The sequence below is a fragment of the Myotis brandtii genome, unplaced genomic scaffold (assembly GCF_000412655.1).
Source record: "Myotis brandtii unplaced genomic scaffold, ASM41265v1 scaffold456, whole genome shotgun sequence".
NCBI lineage: Eukaryota > Metazoa > Chordata > Mammalia > Chiroptera > Vespertilionidae > Myotis > Myotis brandtii.
In genome coordinates this window covers 3683899-3699677 of record NW_005367431.1, presented here as the reverse complement: position 1 = coordinate 3699677, position 15779 = coordinate 3683899, and the positions used below count along the sequence as shown (strand labels likewise).

Below are 15779 nucleotides of genomic sequence, written 5' to 3'. Positions count from 1 at the left end.
TGTGCCCTGGGCCGGGGCTGTGGGGTCCGGTCCCCCCCGGGCGCGCGGGGTCTGCGGGCCTCCTGTCCCTTCCGACTCAAAGGGAATGAGCGGTGGTCAGGGAGCTAGACGTCCCCGAGAGACATCCGGTACCTGCTCACCCTCCTTTACCCGCACCCCTGTAGGAGGTACTTCATCGACTCCGCCAACCTGAAGACCCACCTCCGAACCAAAGACCACAAGAAAAGGTATGGAGGAGTCAGGCGGGGGTCGAGGATGGGTGTCCGGTTGACAGGGCGCCCATCTGGGCAGCTCTCATCTCCTTTTTTCCTCCCCCAGGCTAAAGCAGCTGAGCGTGGAGCCCTACACTCAGGAAGAGGCTGAGAGGGCAGCGGGTATGGGCTCCTATGTGCCCCCCCAGCAGCTGGCAGTGCCCACCGAAGTATCCACTGAGGTCCCTGAGATGGACACGTCTACCTGACATGGCCTGCAGGTGCAGGGCAGAGCCGCCGCCCATGGACAGTGACGCAGGGCTAGGCTGGGAGAGACTGTGCCATCCTTTTTTGGCCCTGAGTTTGCAAGTGGGCGCCCTCCACTCAAATAAAGGAACTGGATAAAGAGTGCTTGCTTCTGACTCCCTAGCCTCCAGGCCTCCACCGAACTCCTGCCCTTAAGGATTTCTCTGCCACTCTTGTGTGCAGGAATCAGAGTGTCTATTCCCTACTTGGTCCAGCTGTGGAACCTGCATCCTTGCCTGGAGCCACCAGGCAGAGCCCAGGTACAGTGGGGGTGGGGGGTGGGGTAGAATCAGGTTTATACGGCTCTGCTTCCAATGAGGGCAGAAATGAAGTGGGACCCCAAGATTGCAGTCCCTGCTGAGTTACCTACTGCCGGGGCCCAGGCGACAGGCTGCCCACTTCGTCATGGGGCGGTGGCTGTTGTCCCACCATCTTCCAGACAGCATAGCAGGAGCCACCCAGTCCAAGGACAGCCAGCAGTGTAGCCACAACCCCAGCCAGTGGACTCCGGGGCTCTGCCTTCAGCTCCCCGGCCACCTGCATCTGGGGATGTACAGAGGGTCCACCTGAAGGGTCAGTTGAGACTTCTAGGAAGGGAAGGGGCTGAGAGGCACAGCTGGGTGAAGGAGAGATGGCCGCCATTGCTGCCCCAGGGAGAGTCCACCCTAGTTCCTCTCGCTTCAGTGCCCATCTGGGTCCTGGCTGCTCAGGCTGCAGGGAACGTGACAACATTCCCTGGCTGTTGGGGCCCACAACCCCGTCACAATAGGGGGAGGAAGGGGTCGGTCCCAGAAACCATGAGTTAGAGGTACTTACCTGTAGCACCCGGAAGTAGCCAGGGGTCAGGCGTCGCAGTCGCATGGTGGGTGCCACTCGTCTCCCTGGCAGCCTGCGGGGTGTAAGCAGAAATGAGGACCAGTGGTGCTCTTGGTATGAAGAAATGGAAATATGAGGGCAGAGAGGTTCCTGACCTCTCATAGCCATGCCCTCAGAAGATGCTCACCAGAGTCTGCCCTCCCAGGTCTGTCAGGGGGTGGGGCAGCTGGACCTTTAAATCTGGTCCCTTCCCCCGCCTGCCTGCCCTGCCAGCCTTAGGAGCAGCTGTCAGGAGAGATCAGCATCAGGCCTGAGCAGCACCTCCCCCACCCACCGGGTATGCAGGCTGGGTAGGCGGGAGAGGCCTTGCCTGACAGCGCCCAGGCTTCTTAGGCCTAAACCAGGTACTGGGAGGACCCCTGCAGCCCTGGTCCTGGCCCTTGCCTACCGCCGATGATTGGATGTCACCTGTCAGCTCTCAGCACAGGTGGGAAAGGGCACCTTACCCCCCGCCACAACAGTGACTCTTTCATTTGGTTTGGGTTAGATCAGCCACACCTTGGGAGAGGGCACACATCACCCCTTTCCCCAAGATGGAGTTCCTGCAAGGACTTTCCTACCCTCAGCTTGAAAATAAAAGATTTGTATATACCGATTTAAAAAGCTATTATTTTTTAGCACATTATAGAAAGCAGTATTCTAAGTAGTTTACATATATTATTTGGCATTAATTATCTCATAAAATGAAAAAGGCTTATTGACAGAATAGTATATAGATTGATTATCTACATGTATAGAGAATGGAAGAACACCCAGCAAATTTAACAGTGGCCCCCACTGTGTAATGGGCTAGGGATATGCTGGGGAAAGGTTCTCCTTTTACCGAATGACCTACTGTTATGTAATGACCTTTGAAATTTTTACAGCAAATGTGTAGAAAGAACTTTTGTTAAACTCATAAACTAACTTCAAAATAGAAGCTGCTGCCCTAGCTGGTTTGACTCAGTGGATAGAGCGTTGGCCTACGGACTGAAGGATCCCAGGCTCGGTTCTGGTCAAGGGCACATGCCCAGGTTTCGGGCTTGATCCCCAGTAGGGGATGTGCAGGAGGCAGCAAATCAAAGATTCTTATCATTGATGTTTCTATCTCTCTTTCCCTCTCCCTCTCTGAAATCAATTATATATATATATATATTTTTTAAACTGCCCTTTATTATGCCCCTGTCTACTCCTGTCAGGTGCTAGGGGCACAGAGTATAGACACTATTGTGGTTATTAGGCCCCCAGTCCTTCTAGGAGAATATGTGGATACAAGTGGTGAGTTCTTGTCTGTTTCTCCCCTACAGGATTGTGAGTTCAGGGAGGGCAGAGGCTGGCTGGCTTCTCACTTCTATGTCTTTTGCTATCTCAGGGTAGGTGTTTGATAACATCAGGATGGTGGAGATGGGTCTGTTTATTGGGCTTTCCCAGACTGCCATCGGGAGACTATTGTAGGAAGGAAGAGGGGAAAAAAACGAAACATTAAAGTGGGACTCAGCATGGAGGAGGGTTGGAGGGGACACATAGTGCAGGGTGTGAGAATGTGAGTTGAAGGACAAAGTCAGAGAGGTGAGGGCCATGTTGAAAATCTGAAGCTACTGGTTCACAAATGAGGGAGCTAGACCTGCGGGGACCTCATGAGATGGGCGTAGAGAGCTGTTATTGAACCCATTTTCAGAAGCGGAAACTGAGCCAGGGAGTCCCCTTTGAAGGAAGCAATTGACTGGTCTGTACTTGTGTTTGATGCCACATGTAAAGATGGGATGGGATCAGCAGAGCTGGCCAAGTTCCAGAGAACTCGATTTGTATGTGAAATTATTAAATGGCCCTAGCTGGTTTGACTCAGTGAATAGAGTGTCGGCCTCTGGACTGAAGGGTCCCGCGTTCGATTCTGGTCAAGAGCACATGCCTGGGTTGCAGGCTCAATCCCCAGTAGGGGGCGGGCAGGAGGCAGCCGATCAACGATTCTCTCTCGTCATTGATGTTTCTATCCCTCTTCCTTCCTCTCTGAAATCAATAAAAATATATATTTTTGAAATTATTAAATGATGGCAACGAACACACGCAGACTACATGGACCAAATTCAGACTTAAGGTCTTGTTAACAGGCAAAATAGTAATAGGCTTTGAAGGCTGGGTTGTGGGGCACTGGTAGAGATTTCAAATTAGGTGGCACAATCAAAGGGGTAGGCTCTAGGAAGGCCTCCTCGTAAAATTAAAGCTCTACTTCAGTGGTTCTCAACCTTCCTAATGCCGCGACCCTTTAATACCGTTCCTCATGTTGTGGTGACCCCTGATTTCATTGTTACAAATTGAACATATTTAAAGCCTAGTGATTAATCACAAAAAAAAACATATAATTATATATGTGTTTTCTGATGGTCTTAGGCGACCCCTGTGAAAGGGTCGTTCAACCCCCAGAGGGGTCGCGACCCACAGGTTGAGAACCGCTGGTCTATTTCATGTTATAGATTTCAAAATACTTAAAGGACCCCTCACAGCACTAAGGTCTAGGTGTCCCCCTTTTAGAGAAGAAGAAACAAGTTCAGAGATGGGTAGAGTTGGGGCTCAGTCACACAGCAAGTGGAACTGATTCTGATTCCACAGTCCTGGGAGTCTCTGGCTGTGCTGGTAATGATAACTGCAAACATTTAGTCCTGGTTTCAGATGTTCTAAGAGGAAGGCTCTTAACCTGGGCTTCAGAATCCAGGGATCCCAGAAACTCGGAGAGAAAAAATACAGATATTTATTTTCACTAACATCTAATCAAAATTTGGCATTTCCTTCCATATGGATTAAAGTGTTAGCAGTATCTGTGGCTTTGTCACCAATAGAAATCACATGTATTTTTATATTGAATTGTAGTTATTGGAAGTATCTCAAAATATTTGTGCTCATAACTACTTCAAAATCATGATAGTTGCCCTGGCTGGTGTGGCTCAGTTGTTTGGGCATCATTCCATGCACACTGAAAGGTTGCCAATTTGATTCCTGGTCAGGGCACATGGCTGGATTTCGGGCTCAAACCCCGATAGGGGGTGTGCAGGAGGCAGCCAATCAATGTTTCATTCTCACATCGATGTTTCTCTTTCTAAAAAATCAATAAAAACATATTTTAAATCATGATAGTTATTAACCCACCGTTAAATCACACTGTTTCAGAGACTCCTGCAACATAGCCGCCATAGATTGGGCACCACTGAGCCACATCGCCCGGCTTCAGCCCCTTTTTGAGGAGCCTAAAGGTCAAAGTCCCTCCTTGTGAAGCCAGTTTGGGGCTGGACCCCAGGCTGACTCTGAGGTCACATGGGTTACACACCAGTGGCACCGCCCCCCATCAAGCCGCCCAGCAGCCCTGGCACGCCTGAAGGGCGGGCAGGAGGCAGACAGGCGGTGGGCCAATGGCTGTCTCTGCGCCTCACCTGGCCAACCACGTGGGCCCAGGTATGCTGGTGGCTCCGCCCCGGGCCCAGCCCAGCCCAGCCCCTCCCCACCCCTGGGCTCCGGGAGCGGAAATTCCTGCGCCCGCAGGACGGAGCGGACGCCGATCCCTTCGGGCGGACTGGACTCCACCATGGAGCCAGTGGAGACCTGGACCCCCGGGAAGGTGGCAGCCTGGCTGAGAGGTGGGTGGGGCCGGGGCAGAGTTGGGCTTGAGGGGCTCTGGGACCGGGAGAGGTAAATAAAGAAAAAGGGCCTGCTGAGGCTGTCAGTTGGTTAGTCTGTCACAGTGTTTATTAGCGTCTGCCTGTGTCTGGAACTGTGCGAGGCAGAGATGAGCCGGGAGGCCGAGGAACCAGAAGGGGTCTCCCATTGCCCCATCATCCCAGGAGGCTGCCAGGGTGGCGATGGCGAGGCGGTGGGTAATGAAAACAGAGGGGATGGCCCAGCGCGGCCCACACCCACGGTATCGCCTTAATCTTCCCTCCGCCCCAGGGCGTAGAGGGCTGTTATTAAACCCATTTTTCTGAAGCGGAAACTGACGCTCTGAGCCAGGAAGTGATTTGCTCTGGCTTTGGAATAGAGCCTGGACTTCCCTTCTCTCCATCCTGAGGCTCCCGTGTGCGAAGCAGAGCCCCAACCAGATGAAAGGTTGGCACAGCCCCCATCCCCACCCCCCGCTTGTGCCCAGGGGTCTCTAAGGGAGATACCCCACAGGCTCAGTGAGCCCAAATGGATGGGAAAGGTCCCAGATGGCCCACAGACTCAGAGAAGTGGAGACCTCTGACATGCAGGTGGGAGGGGCAGGTGAGTCAGGGCAGGTGAGTTTCTCCTAGAGGGGCAGCATGAGTTCACTAGGCTCAGGCTCAGGCTCAGGGTGACTAACCCTATAACAGCAGGACTCAGGGTTGAATTCAGACTCCCACACTGGGTTTCAGGCCCAGCCCGCCCACTCACCAGTTCTGTGACCATAGGTCTCAGTTTCCCTCTCCATAAAATGAGAAAGGCAACTCGGGTGTCATGAAACGCACAGAATGAGACTATCATGACAAGTGCCTGGGATGTGTGTGAGGCTCAGTGTGGGAGGCACCACAGCACATTCATTGTACATGGGAATTTGCTCAAGGGCCCATAGCTATGGAGTAACAGGTTCATGGACTCCTGTCCAGTGCTCTAAATGTCACACAGGGAACGAGGGAGAGCTGCTGATCACACACAGGTTCTCCAGGGAAGGAACCTGGCTCACTTGGAATGGGAGGAATTCCTTCGAAGAGTGAGCAAACTGTTAACCTCTATTCGTATCCATTTTCCCACCTGTAAAATGGGAGTCACAGTAGTCTCTGCCTTCTAGATTCGGTGAGAATCAAATTCTGAATATGTTTATTTTTAATTAATTAATTATTCATTTCTTTTTAACCCTTGATCGAAAAATGGTCCTCTCTTCTGTTGGGGAAGGTCATCCTCTTCAACTGAGCATGCAGCTTTGGGAGGGATGCACATGGAGTGGTGAGGGAGGGAGGGCACACCTGCTAGCCAGCCAGATCAGCTGAGTCAACCCTGAGGATCAGTGGGGTGGCAGATGGAGCAGCCAGATCGCCTTCACATCCTGAATGTGTTTACAGCCCTTAAAATTTTGCCCAGCTCATAGGAAGCTGTCAGTAGATAGTCTTATTTTTTGAGGGTCTACTTTGTGCCAGGCAAGGGCTGGAATTAGAGATGAATGGTTATTTGAAGAGCTCTTGATAAAGTAGGAGAGGCTGATGCTCAATTGCAGGTGTTTCTGGAGGCACAGGAAGCAGTGGGAGCACAAGAGGCGCCCGCCCCAACCTGGAGAGTGTGGAGCACTTCCTGCAGGGAGTTCAATGAAAAGGGGAGGGAAGGAGCTGGAAGAGCAGTCCAGGCAGGAGTAGGAGCACCTGCAAGGACCCTGGGACAGAAGAACATTCCAGGGCGTTAGTGCTCTGCATCTGAAGTGTTGAGTTTGAGGGGCTGTGTCAAGTGATGAGACTGGAGAGGCACGGGGCAGCCCGATCATCCCGGGCCTTGTAGACCATGGTGAAAACTCTGGCGATGATAATACAGTGCTGTTACTGGTGATCTACCACAAACCAGGAAATGGGCCAAGTGTTTGACATGTGTCATGTCATTTACACATGATTAGAAGGTAGATGCTTTTATTGTCACCATTTACAGGTGAGGAAACTGAGGCACAGAGCAATTAAATTACTTGCTCAAGTGCTGACATTCAGGCCTTCCTGATTCCAAAGCTCCATCCATGTTCTTACTCCCCATTTAGTTGACAAGCAAGCATCAGAACAACTGGAGGATTTGTTAAAACCAGAACTGCTGGGCCTACCCCTGAGTTATTTAGCAGGTGCAGGATAGGGCCAAAAATTTGCATTTCTAACTAGCTCTCCAGTGAGGCTGCTGCTGGTCTGGGGAAACTATCCTACTTCCCAACTCAGTAGCCTCATCTGTGAAATGGGCAGAACACAGCCTAGGTCTCAGGGTTGTTATTAGGAACAGATGGGAGGGGAAGGGGCTTTATGGGAGTGAAGAAATGGTCAGAAAGGCCATGCCACCCCCTGGCTCCCCCTTGCTGACCCCTGCTGTCCCTCCAGGCCTCGATGATTCCCTGCAGGATTACTGCTTTGAGGACTGGGAGCTGCCTGGCAAGTACCTGCTGCAGCTCTGCCCCCGTAGTCTTGAGGCTCTGACCGTGCACCCTCTGGGCCACCAGGAGCTCATCCTGGAAGGAGTGGAACAGCTCCGGGCCCTGGTGAGTGAATGGTGGCCACACTGCCTGCAGCTTCCACCCACCTGGGGGTGTCTGATGGGCTGGCCACTGCCAGGCGGGTGACCAGCTCCCTCTCTGGCACAGAGTTCCGGGCTACAGACGGAGAACCTGCAGAGCCTGTCGGAGAGGCTGCTGGAGGGGACCCGTGTCTTCCAGAGCTTAGTCCAAGGCCGCCTGGGGGGCTGTGCCGAGCCCCCTGCTGATGTCCTCAGTGCGGCTGTGGAGCTGGTGCGTGAGGCCCGCGCCCTCCTCTTCTGGCTCAACAGGTACCTCAGGCTCCTCCTAACGTACGGGGTTGGGGTGACTGATGAGGGGACCCTTCTCATCCTTGGCCTCCTCAGGGCCCAGGAAAGAAAAACAGAGCTTGGCTCTTGCTCGGATGTGGTGGGGCCGGGCAAAGAGGTTAGTTGGTCTTCTTGGGGGCACTGGGTCACCTGGGTTCCTACCCACCCCACCCCACCCAGCTTGTAATCACAGCGGTCATCAACCTAGAGAGCTCCTCCCCCTCCACTGGTTGCTGCTTGTCCCACAGGTCCCAGCATAAGTGTCACCTCCTCAGGGAAGCCTTCCCTGTCAGATATTCTCAGAGCTCCCTGCACTTCACAGCAGTTGAAGTTAAATCATTATTGATGGAATTATGTATTTAACTTCTGACTCCCCAGTGCCTAAACAGAGCCTGACAGTATTGGGTGCTGTGCTAAGCTGTTGAGCTTTATCAATCATCTTTTACCCAAAATCAAACCCATCAGAGTAGGTAATTATCCCGTCTCAGATGAGTCGTCGGCTCTGAGTGGTTCTGTGACTTGACTGTTAAGCACAGTGTGCTAACCACTGTTCCATCCTTCCCCCTGCCAGGCACCTCTTCACCCACTTGAATGACTTCTCGGCCTGCCAGGAGATTGGGGAGTTGTGTCGGAAGCTGGGCCTGGCCTTGCAGGAGGTAGGAGAACCAGGGGCCAGGTTTGGCCCAGGTTGTAGAGACAGATCAGGCAAGAGCTTTTTATAACCTGTGAATCAGCACAAGATCGGGTGTGAGGGCAGGAAGAGGCAAGAGCAGGAAGAGAGGTGCCCAGCCACTGGGTAGGCGGCAATGGGGGCAGGGGGTCTCCTACCTGGCCAGGGCACCCCCAGAAGTTTGACTCTCAGGAGGGGGAGAGGAGAGGGCCTATGTGGTGACTTCTGGGGGCCTGGTGTCAGGGGGAGACCTTGGGGACAGAGCTCTATGGCCTGTAGTTCTGGAAAGGGGGCCAGGGAGTGGAGGCAGGGAGGGACTGCTGGGAACCCACCCTGCCCTCTGGAGAAGGCAGTGCCCCGACTCAGGGAAGGCCCCTGCTCTCACTGCTTCCAGGACTGCCCAGCAGCGGAGAGGGAGAGCCGAGTCCTGAGGATTGTAAGTGTGTGTGTGTTTGGCGGGGTAGGGAGTAATGGGGACAGGGTGCAGTGGATGGGGCTCAGGCTGGGCATTGTGCTCCCCATCCCAGTGCAGCCACGTGACCGGGATCTGCCACAGCATTCTGAGCTGCAGCCCCCAGGAGCTTCTGGAGCAGAGGGCCGTGCTGGAACGCGTGCAGCTGGATGATCCTCTGGTGAGCTCTGACCTCTGACCTTTCGCCTTTTCTTTTTAAATTTTATTTATTGGTGTGTTTTTAAAGAGAGAGAGAGAGAAACATTGATTTGTTGTTCTACTTATGTATGCATTTATTGTTTGTTTTCTGTAAGTGCCCTGACCGGGGATGGAACCCGCAACCTTGGCATATCGGGGCAGCGCTCCAACCAACTGAGCTCCCGGCCAGGGCTCACTTCTCACCTCTTGGCAGCCTGGCCTGGGCCCTGAAACATGGTTCCAGGATCCCCCAGATTCCTGTACTGTTATGGCTAGAAGGCCTTTTTCGTACAGAAGTTAAAGGCCCAGAGGACCTCCCCCCACAAAAAAAAAATGCCCAGAGGACTTTCCTGGGGCCTCACAGTTATTCAGCACCGTCCCCAATCCTCAGGTGACACATTCTAGCCCTGAGGTACAGACCTGGAAGGTTAGGGGAGAGGACATGAACTTTTCTGCTTTAATCTCTCTAGTTGGGAAAGCCAGAGCCCCAGCGCTGCCCCTGCCCTGCCCTTCCCTGCTTATCCCTGAGGAGCGTTGCTGAGAATTTCATACCTTAGGAGTCAGCCGCCCCAACTTCCCTCTGATCCTTATTAAAGGAAGAGGCAGAGACCCACAGAGGAGTGACAAGCCCAAAGTCACACAGCAAGTTGGGCAGTGCCAGCTGGGGCCAGCTCTTTCTCCAGTCCTGCCCACCCAGGGCTTTTGTTGCCAGCGGGGGTCCTGCGCGCTGGCCCTGCTGCCCCCACCCCCTCGGTGACTCCAGCCTCTGCTTTCACAGGGCCTGGAAATCCACACCACCAGCAACTGCCTGCACTTCGTGTCCCAAGTGGGCACCCAGGTGAGAACCCCACACCCTTTCCAGCCGCCTACCCCCTAAGACCCTTTTACCAGCCAGCCACGCCAGCCTCAGGCCCCAGAAGGGTGCACCCTCTGAGCCTCACCTCCCACACCAGGTCCCTCCCAACATCCGGCTGCAGATCCTGCCTGGGGATGAGATTGTCCAGGTCAATGAGCAGGTGGTGGTGAGTGAGAACAAGAGCGACATAGTGGGAGCGAAGGGGTTACCGAGTAGAACCCAGGGCTGTGGGTCAGGCAGGGACTCTTGCCGAGACCAGGGTTGTGGGAGTTGCCTCACATCAGGTGAGTCGGCTCACACAAGCCAGAGCAGCCTCAGCAGAGCCAAGGTGAAGGGGCTCATGGAGGCTTCCCGAGGAGGAGGAGGAGGAGGAGGAGGAGGAGGAGGAAGAAAGGCAGAGCAGGAGGCTGAGAGAGTGCTCCGAGGGAGGGGGCTGTTGGGTTGTTTCAGAGCCTTCTGCCCAGCTGACCCAGCTCCGTGTCCCTGTCCCGTCCCCCAGGTGGGCTGGCCCCATAAGAATGTGGTGAGGGAGCTGTTTCGGGAACCAGCCAAGGTCAGCTTAGTGCTGAAGAAGGTTCCAGTGCCGGAGACCCCTCCACAGGTACCTGTCCCCTACCTGCCCTCAGCCGCTTTCAGATTCCTGTTGCCAGCTGAATCACCTGCTTCTGGTTGTTCCCCAGTCCCCTCCGCAGGCCCTGGGCTCCCCACAGCTGAGGGTCCCATCGCTGGCTCAGGACCCACTGTCTCCCAGGTAACAGGCTCTGCCCTGGCTGCGTCTGGTGGGGGAGCCGTGGGCTCATCTCATCTATCTTTGCTCTCCTCTCCCCAGGGCCACATCTGAAGACATCTTTGCCTTCAACCTGACTTCAAACCCAAGTCCTGGGTCCAGCCCTGCCTCAACAGGTAGGTCCAAAGTCCCACAATGTGGTGATGCCCTAGGAAAGACATGTGGGGTGCCTGGCTCTGACCCCTGGACTCTGATGCCCCCACCCTACTGCCTGGCCTGGGCTGGGCTCATGGACCCCCCTCTCTTCTCCTTCCCTGACAGACTCTGCCTCTCTTGACCCTGAGCCCCTGCCCATTACCCCTGCACCCCCAGCCACACTCGCAGCAGGGGGAGCAGAGACTCGTGAACCCCTAGAAGACAAGGTAAGCTGAGGGGCTCAGCAAGGAGGGGTGTGGTTCTAAATCCAGACCCTTCTCTAACCCCCTGTGCTCCTTTCAGAGTCCTGTCCTTGGTCGGAAGAAATCAAAAGGTATGAGACGCACCCAACGTGTGGGGTCCCCTGACACGAGCAGCTCTAAGAAGTCTTTATAGTGCTGGGCAAACCTCCCCCCCCGCCCCCCACCACACACACACTTTACACTCAGCCTCTTCGGGAAAGAGCTCTGTCTCTTGGATCAGACAGACCGGTGCTCCCTCGTACGCTCTGTGACTGAGCTAATAGTTTAGCCTCCGTTCTTTAATTTCCTCGCCTCCACAATGGGGAGAGTCATTCCTCAGAGCTGACAGGGGATTCATTCCAAGCACAGAGTATGGGTTCAGAAATATCAGGGGGTGCTCTCCGGGTGGACAAGGGAGCAATTTGGGGGTCCATGGTGCCTTGCCAGCCCCTCGCTGATGGCCGTGCTCTGCTGCCGCAGGCGTGGCGACGCGGCTGAGCCGCCGGCGGGTGTCCTGCCGGGAGCTGGGCCAGCCGGACTGCGATGGCTGGCTCCTGCTGCGCAAGGTGCCCGGTGGCTTCATGAGCCCTCGCTGGCGCCGCTGCTGGTTTGTGCTCAAGAGACACAAGCTCTACTGGTACCGCCAGCCCCAGGTGAGGCCCTGCACACAGGCGTAAGCAGATGAGTCACCTCAGGGCCACAGTTCTTGTTCCTACTCCCCACCATCTACTCCCTGTGGTCACAGGTGGGCCACAAACCCTCATGAGCCCCAGTGTTCCTGTCTCTAAAATGGGGACACTCTTCAAAGAGAAATGAGCTGCTGTGTGTGTGAAAGCACCTTTCCTTCCTCTTCTGTTATTCTGTCCATCCTAGTAATAGGCCATTCATTCGATTGCTTATTCCTCAGGAAACATGCAGGTGCCCGCTGTTACTCAGCTCTGGGCTGGGCACCGAGGACACAGGGGAGACTTGGACACAGGGGAGTTCTTGCTACTCCAGGCTGAGGTGGGGGGGTGTGAATACACGCTCAAGGACAGTGCAGGGAACACACGCTGTGACAAAGGAAAAGCCCAGGGAATGGGGGTGGGGAGCCCACAGAGGTGGCCGGTCCAGCCCGAGGAGCGGCAAAGGCTTCCGGAGAAATCAGCACCTGAGGGTCAGTTGGGCGCAAAGGAGGAAGCAAGCCAGAGGGAGGGCAGCCTCTGCAGGGCTCGGTGGTCCAAGGCGGCTCCGTCTGTGCCTATTGATGGAACAAATGTGGGAGCAGCCCCCTCTTCTGCGGCTGTTTGTCTGGATCTCCTTGGCTCCCCTTTCCCGGCTCAAGGGCACTCCTTGGTCAGACCCCCCACCCCCTAAATTTCTGCCCTGAGCTCCTGACACCGAGAGGTTTGTGGTTAGAGAGCCCAGGAGATGCCCCCGTGGGATGTGGCCTCAGGAACCTGATGACCTCGAGACGGTTGGGGCTTCGTGCTGACCCTCACTGTGATCCCCCCAGGATGAGAAGGCTGAGGGCCTCATCAACGTCTCCAACTACAGTCTGGAAAGTGGGCATGATCAGAAGAAAAAATAGTTAAGTCCTGGGTGTGACGGGCTGGGTGGTGGGAAGAGAAAGGGGGAGAGAGGGTGACGGCAGGGGTCGGGTGGAGGCAGCAGGGAGCTGGGATTGCCGGTGCAGCCTCTCCGGGTTCTAGATGGGCACACCCAGGCTGAGTGAAGGCCCTCTGCTCCCTGGCAGTGTGTTCCAGCTCACCCATGACATGTACAAACCCTTCATCTTTGCTGCTGATACCCTGGCGGATCTGAGCATGTGAGTGCCACCCTCTCCACTCCCAGACTTCCGCATGAGTGCCTGGGAGCCTAGATTCAAATCTCAGCTCTCTGACAGTGGTTGATCAAGGCACTCACTTTTCTAGGCCTCAGTTTCATTATCTATAAAATGGACTAATAAGAGTTCCTGCCTCTCAGAGTTGCTCTGAAGATTAGATTAGACAATCATATAGGGCAGTGGTTCTCAATCTTCCTAATGCCGCGACCCTTTAATACAGTTCCTCATGTTGTGGTGACCCCCAATTTCATTGTTACAAATTGAACATAATTAAAGCATAGTGATTAATCACAAAAACAATAGGTAATTATATATGTGTTTTCCGATGGTCTTAGGCGACCCCTGTGAAAGGGTCGTTCGACCCCCAAAGGGGTCACGGCCCACAGGTTGAGAACCGCTGATGTAGGGGAAAGGCCCTTGGCATACAGTACCTGGAAATTCCCTCAGACCCATTTGCCCCTCCACAGGTGGGTGCGCCATCTCATTACCTGCATTTCCAAGTACCAGTCTCCGGGCCAGGCCGCCCTACCCCGAGAGGAAGGTGGGTGCTCACAGGGGTGGGTCTCACTGTGTCTCACCTGAGCTTCTGCCTTTCCTGGGATGGAGGCTAGGAACTCAAATGCCCTCACCCCCTTCCTGGCCCCCCAAAACTGTGTGAAGCTTAGTGGGTTCCCCAACTGCTCCTGTCCACCCCAGACTGCTACAGTGAGACAGAAGTAGAAGACCTTGACGATGAGGCTGGGTCCCGCTCAGCCTCGGTGAGTCGGGGACTGGTGGGGGGTGAGGAGCAGGGCACAGAGCTCAGACTGATACCTTTCTCTCCTTCCACGGTGCCCACAGCCCAGCCTGGGCCAAGCTGGGAGTCCCCCCCATGGAGACACATCACCTGCAGCCACCCCTACGCAGGGCAGCCCACGGACCTCCTTTGGCCTTCCAACAGGTGCTGTGCTGGGGGTGGGAGCTGAGGTGGAGAGCTGGGCCTGGGACAGGCACATCCTCATCCTGCCTCCCCCCCGCCCCACAGACAGCAGTGAGGGGACATTGGAAGGAATGGTGCGGGGCCTGAGGCAGGGTGGCGTGTCCCTCCTGGGCCAGCCACAGCCCCTCACTCATGAACAATGGCGGAGCTCTTTCATGCGGCGCAACCGAGACCCCCAGCTCAATGAGCGAGTGCACCGTGTGCGGGCACTACAGAGCACACTCAAGGTCAGCTGGGGACACCGGGCATGGCAGGGGGCTGGGCTCTACGCTTTTGGCTCTGGTTGCTGGCCCACAGCTCTGGGCTCAGTTGTGGAGTTGGCCAAGTTCTAGGTTCCTGATTTGAGAACCAGGTCTAGACTGGGCCCGTGCTGTGTTCTAGGCACTGGACTCCAAAATTAGCTCTGGACTCAGGCTCTGCCGCCTTCCCTGGGCGATCATGGCCCCTAAGGGACTCTCCTTACAGGCAAAGCTGCAGGAGCTGCAGGCCCTGGAAGAAGTGCTGGACGACCCTGAGCTGACTGGAGAGAAGTTCCGACGGTGGAAAGAGCAGAACCAAGAGCTCTACTCAGAGGGTCTGGGGGCCTGGGGCGTGGTGCAGGCTGAGAGCAGCTCCCAAGTCCTGACCTCTGGCTCCAGAGAACATTCTGCCCAAGCCCTGTCCTCTGACCCTGAGGAGCACTCTCATCTTTGCCACCTGACCCCAGAGAGCAACCTTTGACTCTGACCAGCATCTAGTTCCTGACCTCTGGCCCCGAGGACCACCTCCACCTCTAGCCTCAGGCTTTACCCCAGCCGATCCCCTTCTGCCTGAGTGGCCACCATTTCTGCTCCCTTCTCCCCTGGAGTGGGGTAATGTAATGTGATCTCTGTGCCACCCTCTCCCACCTTGGCAACAAAAGAGTGGGAGGCAAGGCTGAAAGAAACTCTCTCCTGTCCGTCCTCTGACCTGTGGGGGTGCACACCTGCCTCCCTCAGTCCTTTGGCACTTCTCCCTCCCCAAACCGGTCTGTACAGGCCTTCCTGACTTTACACAAGAGACACTTCAACCAAATAAAGTCAGTTTCTCTAAAATGAATCCACATCTGTGCTTGACTTCCATATTAGAGTCAGGAATTGGCTCCCCAGGGGGACTGGGATGAAAAACTGACAGGGATGAGCGCTCTGGGTAACTAGCCCACTGGCCTGGGCTGTGCGTGAAGCTCCTGTCCATCAGGATGAGGATTGCTAATCCGTGGCTCACGATGGCTTCTCCTCGTGCTCATCTGTCCCAGCCCTTTAGAGACCAGAGGTTTGCTTTCCTGTCCCATCTCAGGGGAGACAAAGTGAGAGGCTGAGACCAGCCTTTTCCTAGATGGGCCACATACCTTGCATGAAGGGCAGGGTGGGCTCCTGGAGACCAGGGTGGTGAGATGGCATAGCCAGAGGGGAGAGGTGCCGGTTGTAGTCAGCTAGGAGGAAGCCCCTGAGGTGAACACTTTTCTCCTCTCCTTAGCCCAGTGTCACCTCCAGCTCCTGGATTTAGAGTAGGGACATACTCCCCTCCATCCAGGTTGTAGAGGAGACCTGACCTGCTCTGTGCCTCTGACCTCTGACCCCAGCCAAGGTCCTTAGTGTCCCTGGCTTTCTCGGTGGGGTTGCAAGGGAATTCAGTGGGAGGAACCTCTCGGGACTGGAATTCCTTGGTGGAATGCAAATGACTGGAGTCACAGAGGCCTCTATGATATCACCACGAGGGGGAGCAAGCCCGCATGGAATAAAGT

General features: G+C 55.1%; 2 protein-coding genes across 6 annotated transcripts in view; both read left to right on the top strand.

Annotated features, from left to right (window-relative positions):
• ZNF593 (zinc finger protein 593) overlaps nucleotides 1–602 on the top strand; it is a 1001-nt gene extending 399 nt beyond the window's left edge. Inside the window, exons 2-3 of the mRNA XM_014546759.1 lie at nucleotides 109–227; nucleotides 319–602. Coding sequence (XP_014402245.1) covers nucleotides 109–227; nucleotides 319–460 — 261 coding nt within the window. The 3' untranslated portion in view covers nucleotides 461–602. The remainder of the gene's footprint in view (nucleotides 1–108; nucleotides 228–318) is intronic.
• Nucleotides 603–4431: 3829 nt separating this feature from the next.
• CNKSR1 (connector enhancer of kinase suppressor of Ras 1) lies at nucleotides 4432–15094 on the top strand. Of its 5 annotated transcripts, XM_014546858.1 has the most exons (22): nucleotides 4887–4978; nucleotides 5289–5444; nucleotides 7415–7572; nucleotides 7675–7856; nucleotides 8446–8530; nucleotides 8939–8980; nucleotides 9072–9176; nucleotides 9972–10031; nucleotides 10147–10215; nucleotides 10549–10650; nucleotides 10730–10800; nucleotides 10879–10952; nucleotides 11098–11198; nucleotides 11275–11305; nucleotides 11694–11866; nucleotides 12709–12782; nucleotides 12949–13020; nucleotides 13506–13579; nucleotides 13735–13796; nucleotides 13879–13978; nucleotides 14063–14244; nucleotides 14468–15094. In XM_014546858.1, the coding sequence occupies exons 2-22, from the start codon at nucleotides 5438–5440 to the stop codon at nucleotides 14735–14737; spliced, it is 2094 nt and encodes a 697-aa protein (XP_014402344.1). In that variant the 5' UTR covers nucleotides 4887–4978; nucleotides 5289–5437; the 3' UTR covers nucleotides 14738–15094. The 5 variants fall into 5 exon arrangements, with proteins under 5 accessions (XP_014402341.1, XP_014402342.1, XP_005875222.1 ...); XM_014546855.1 differs by lacking the exon at nucleotides 5289–5444 and having other exon boundaries at nucleotides 4432–4959; XM_014546856.1 differs by lacking the exon at nucleotides 5289–5444 and having other exon boundaries at nucleotides 4433–4959; nucleotides 14483–15094.
• Nucleotides 15095–15779: the final 685 nt, after the last annotated feature.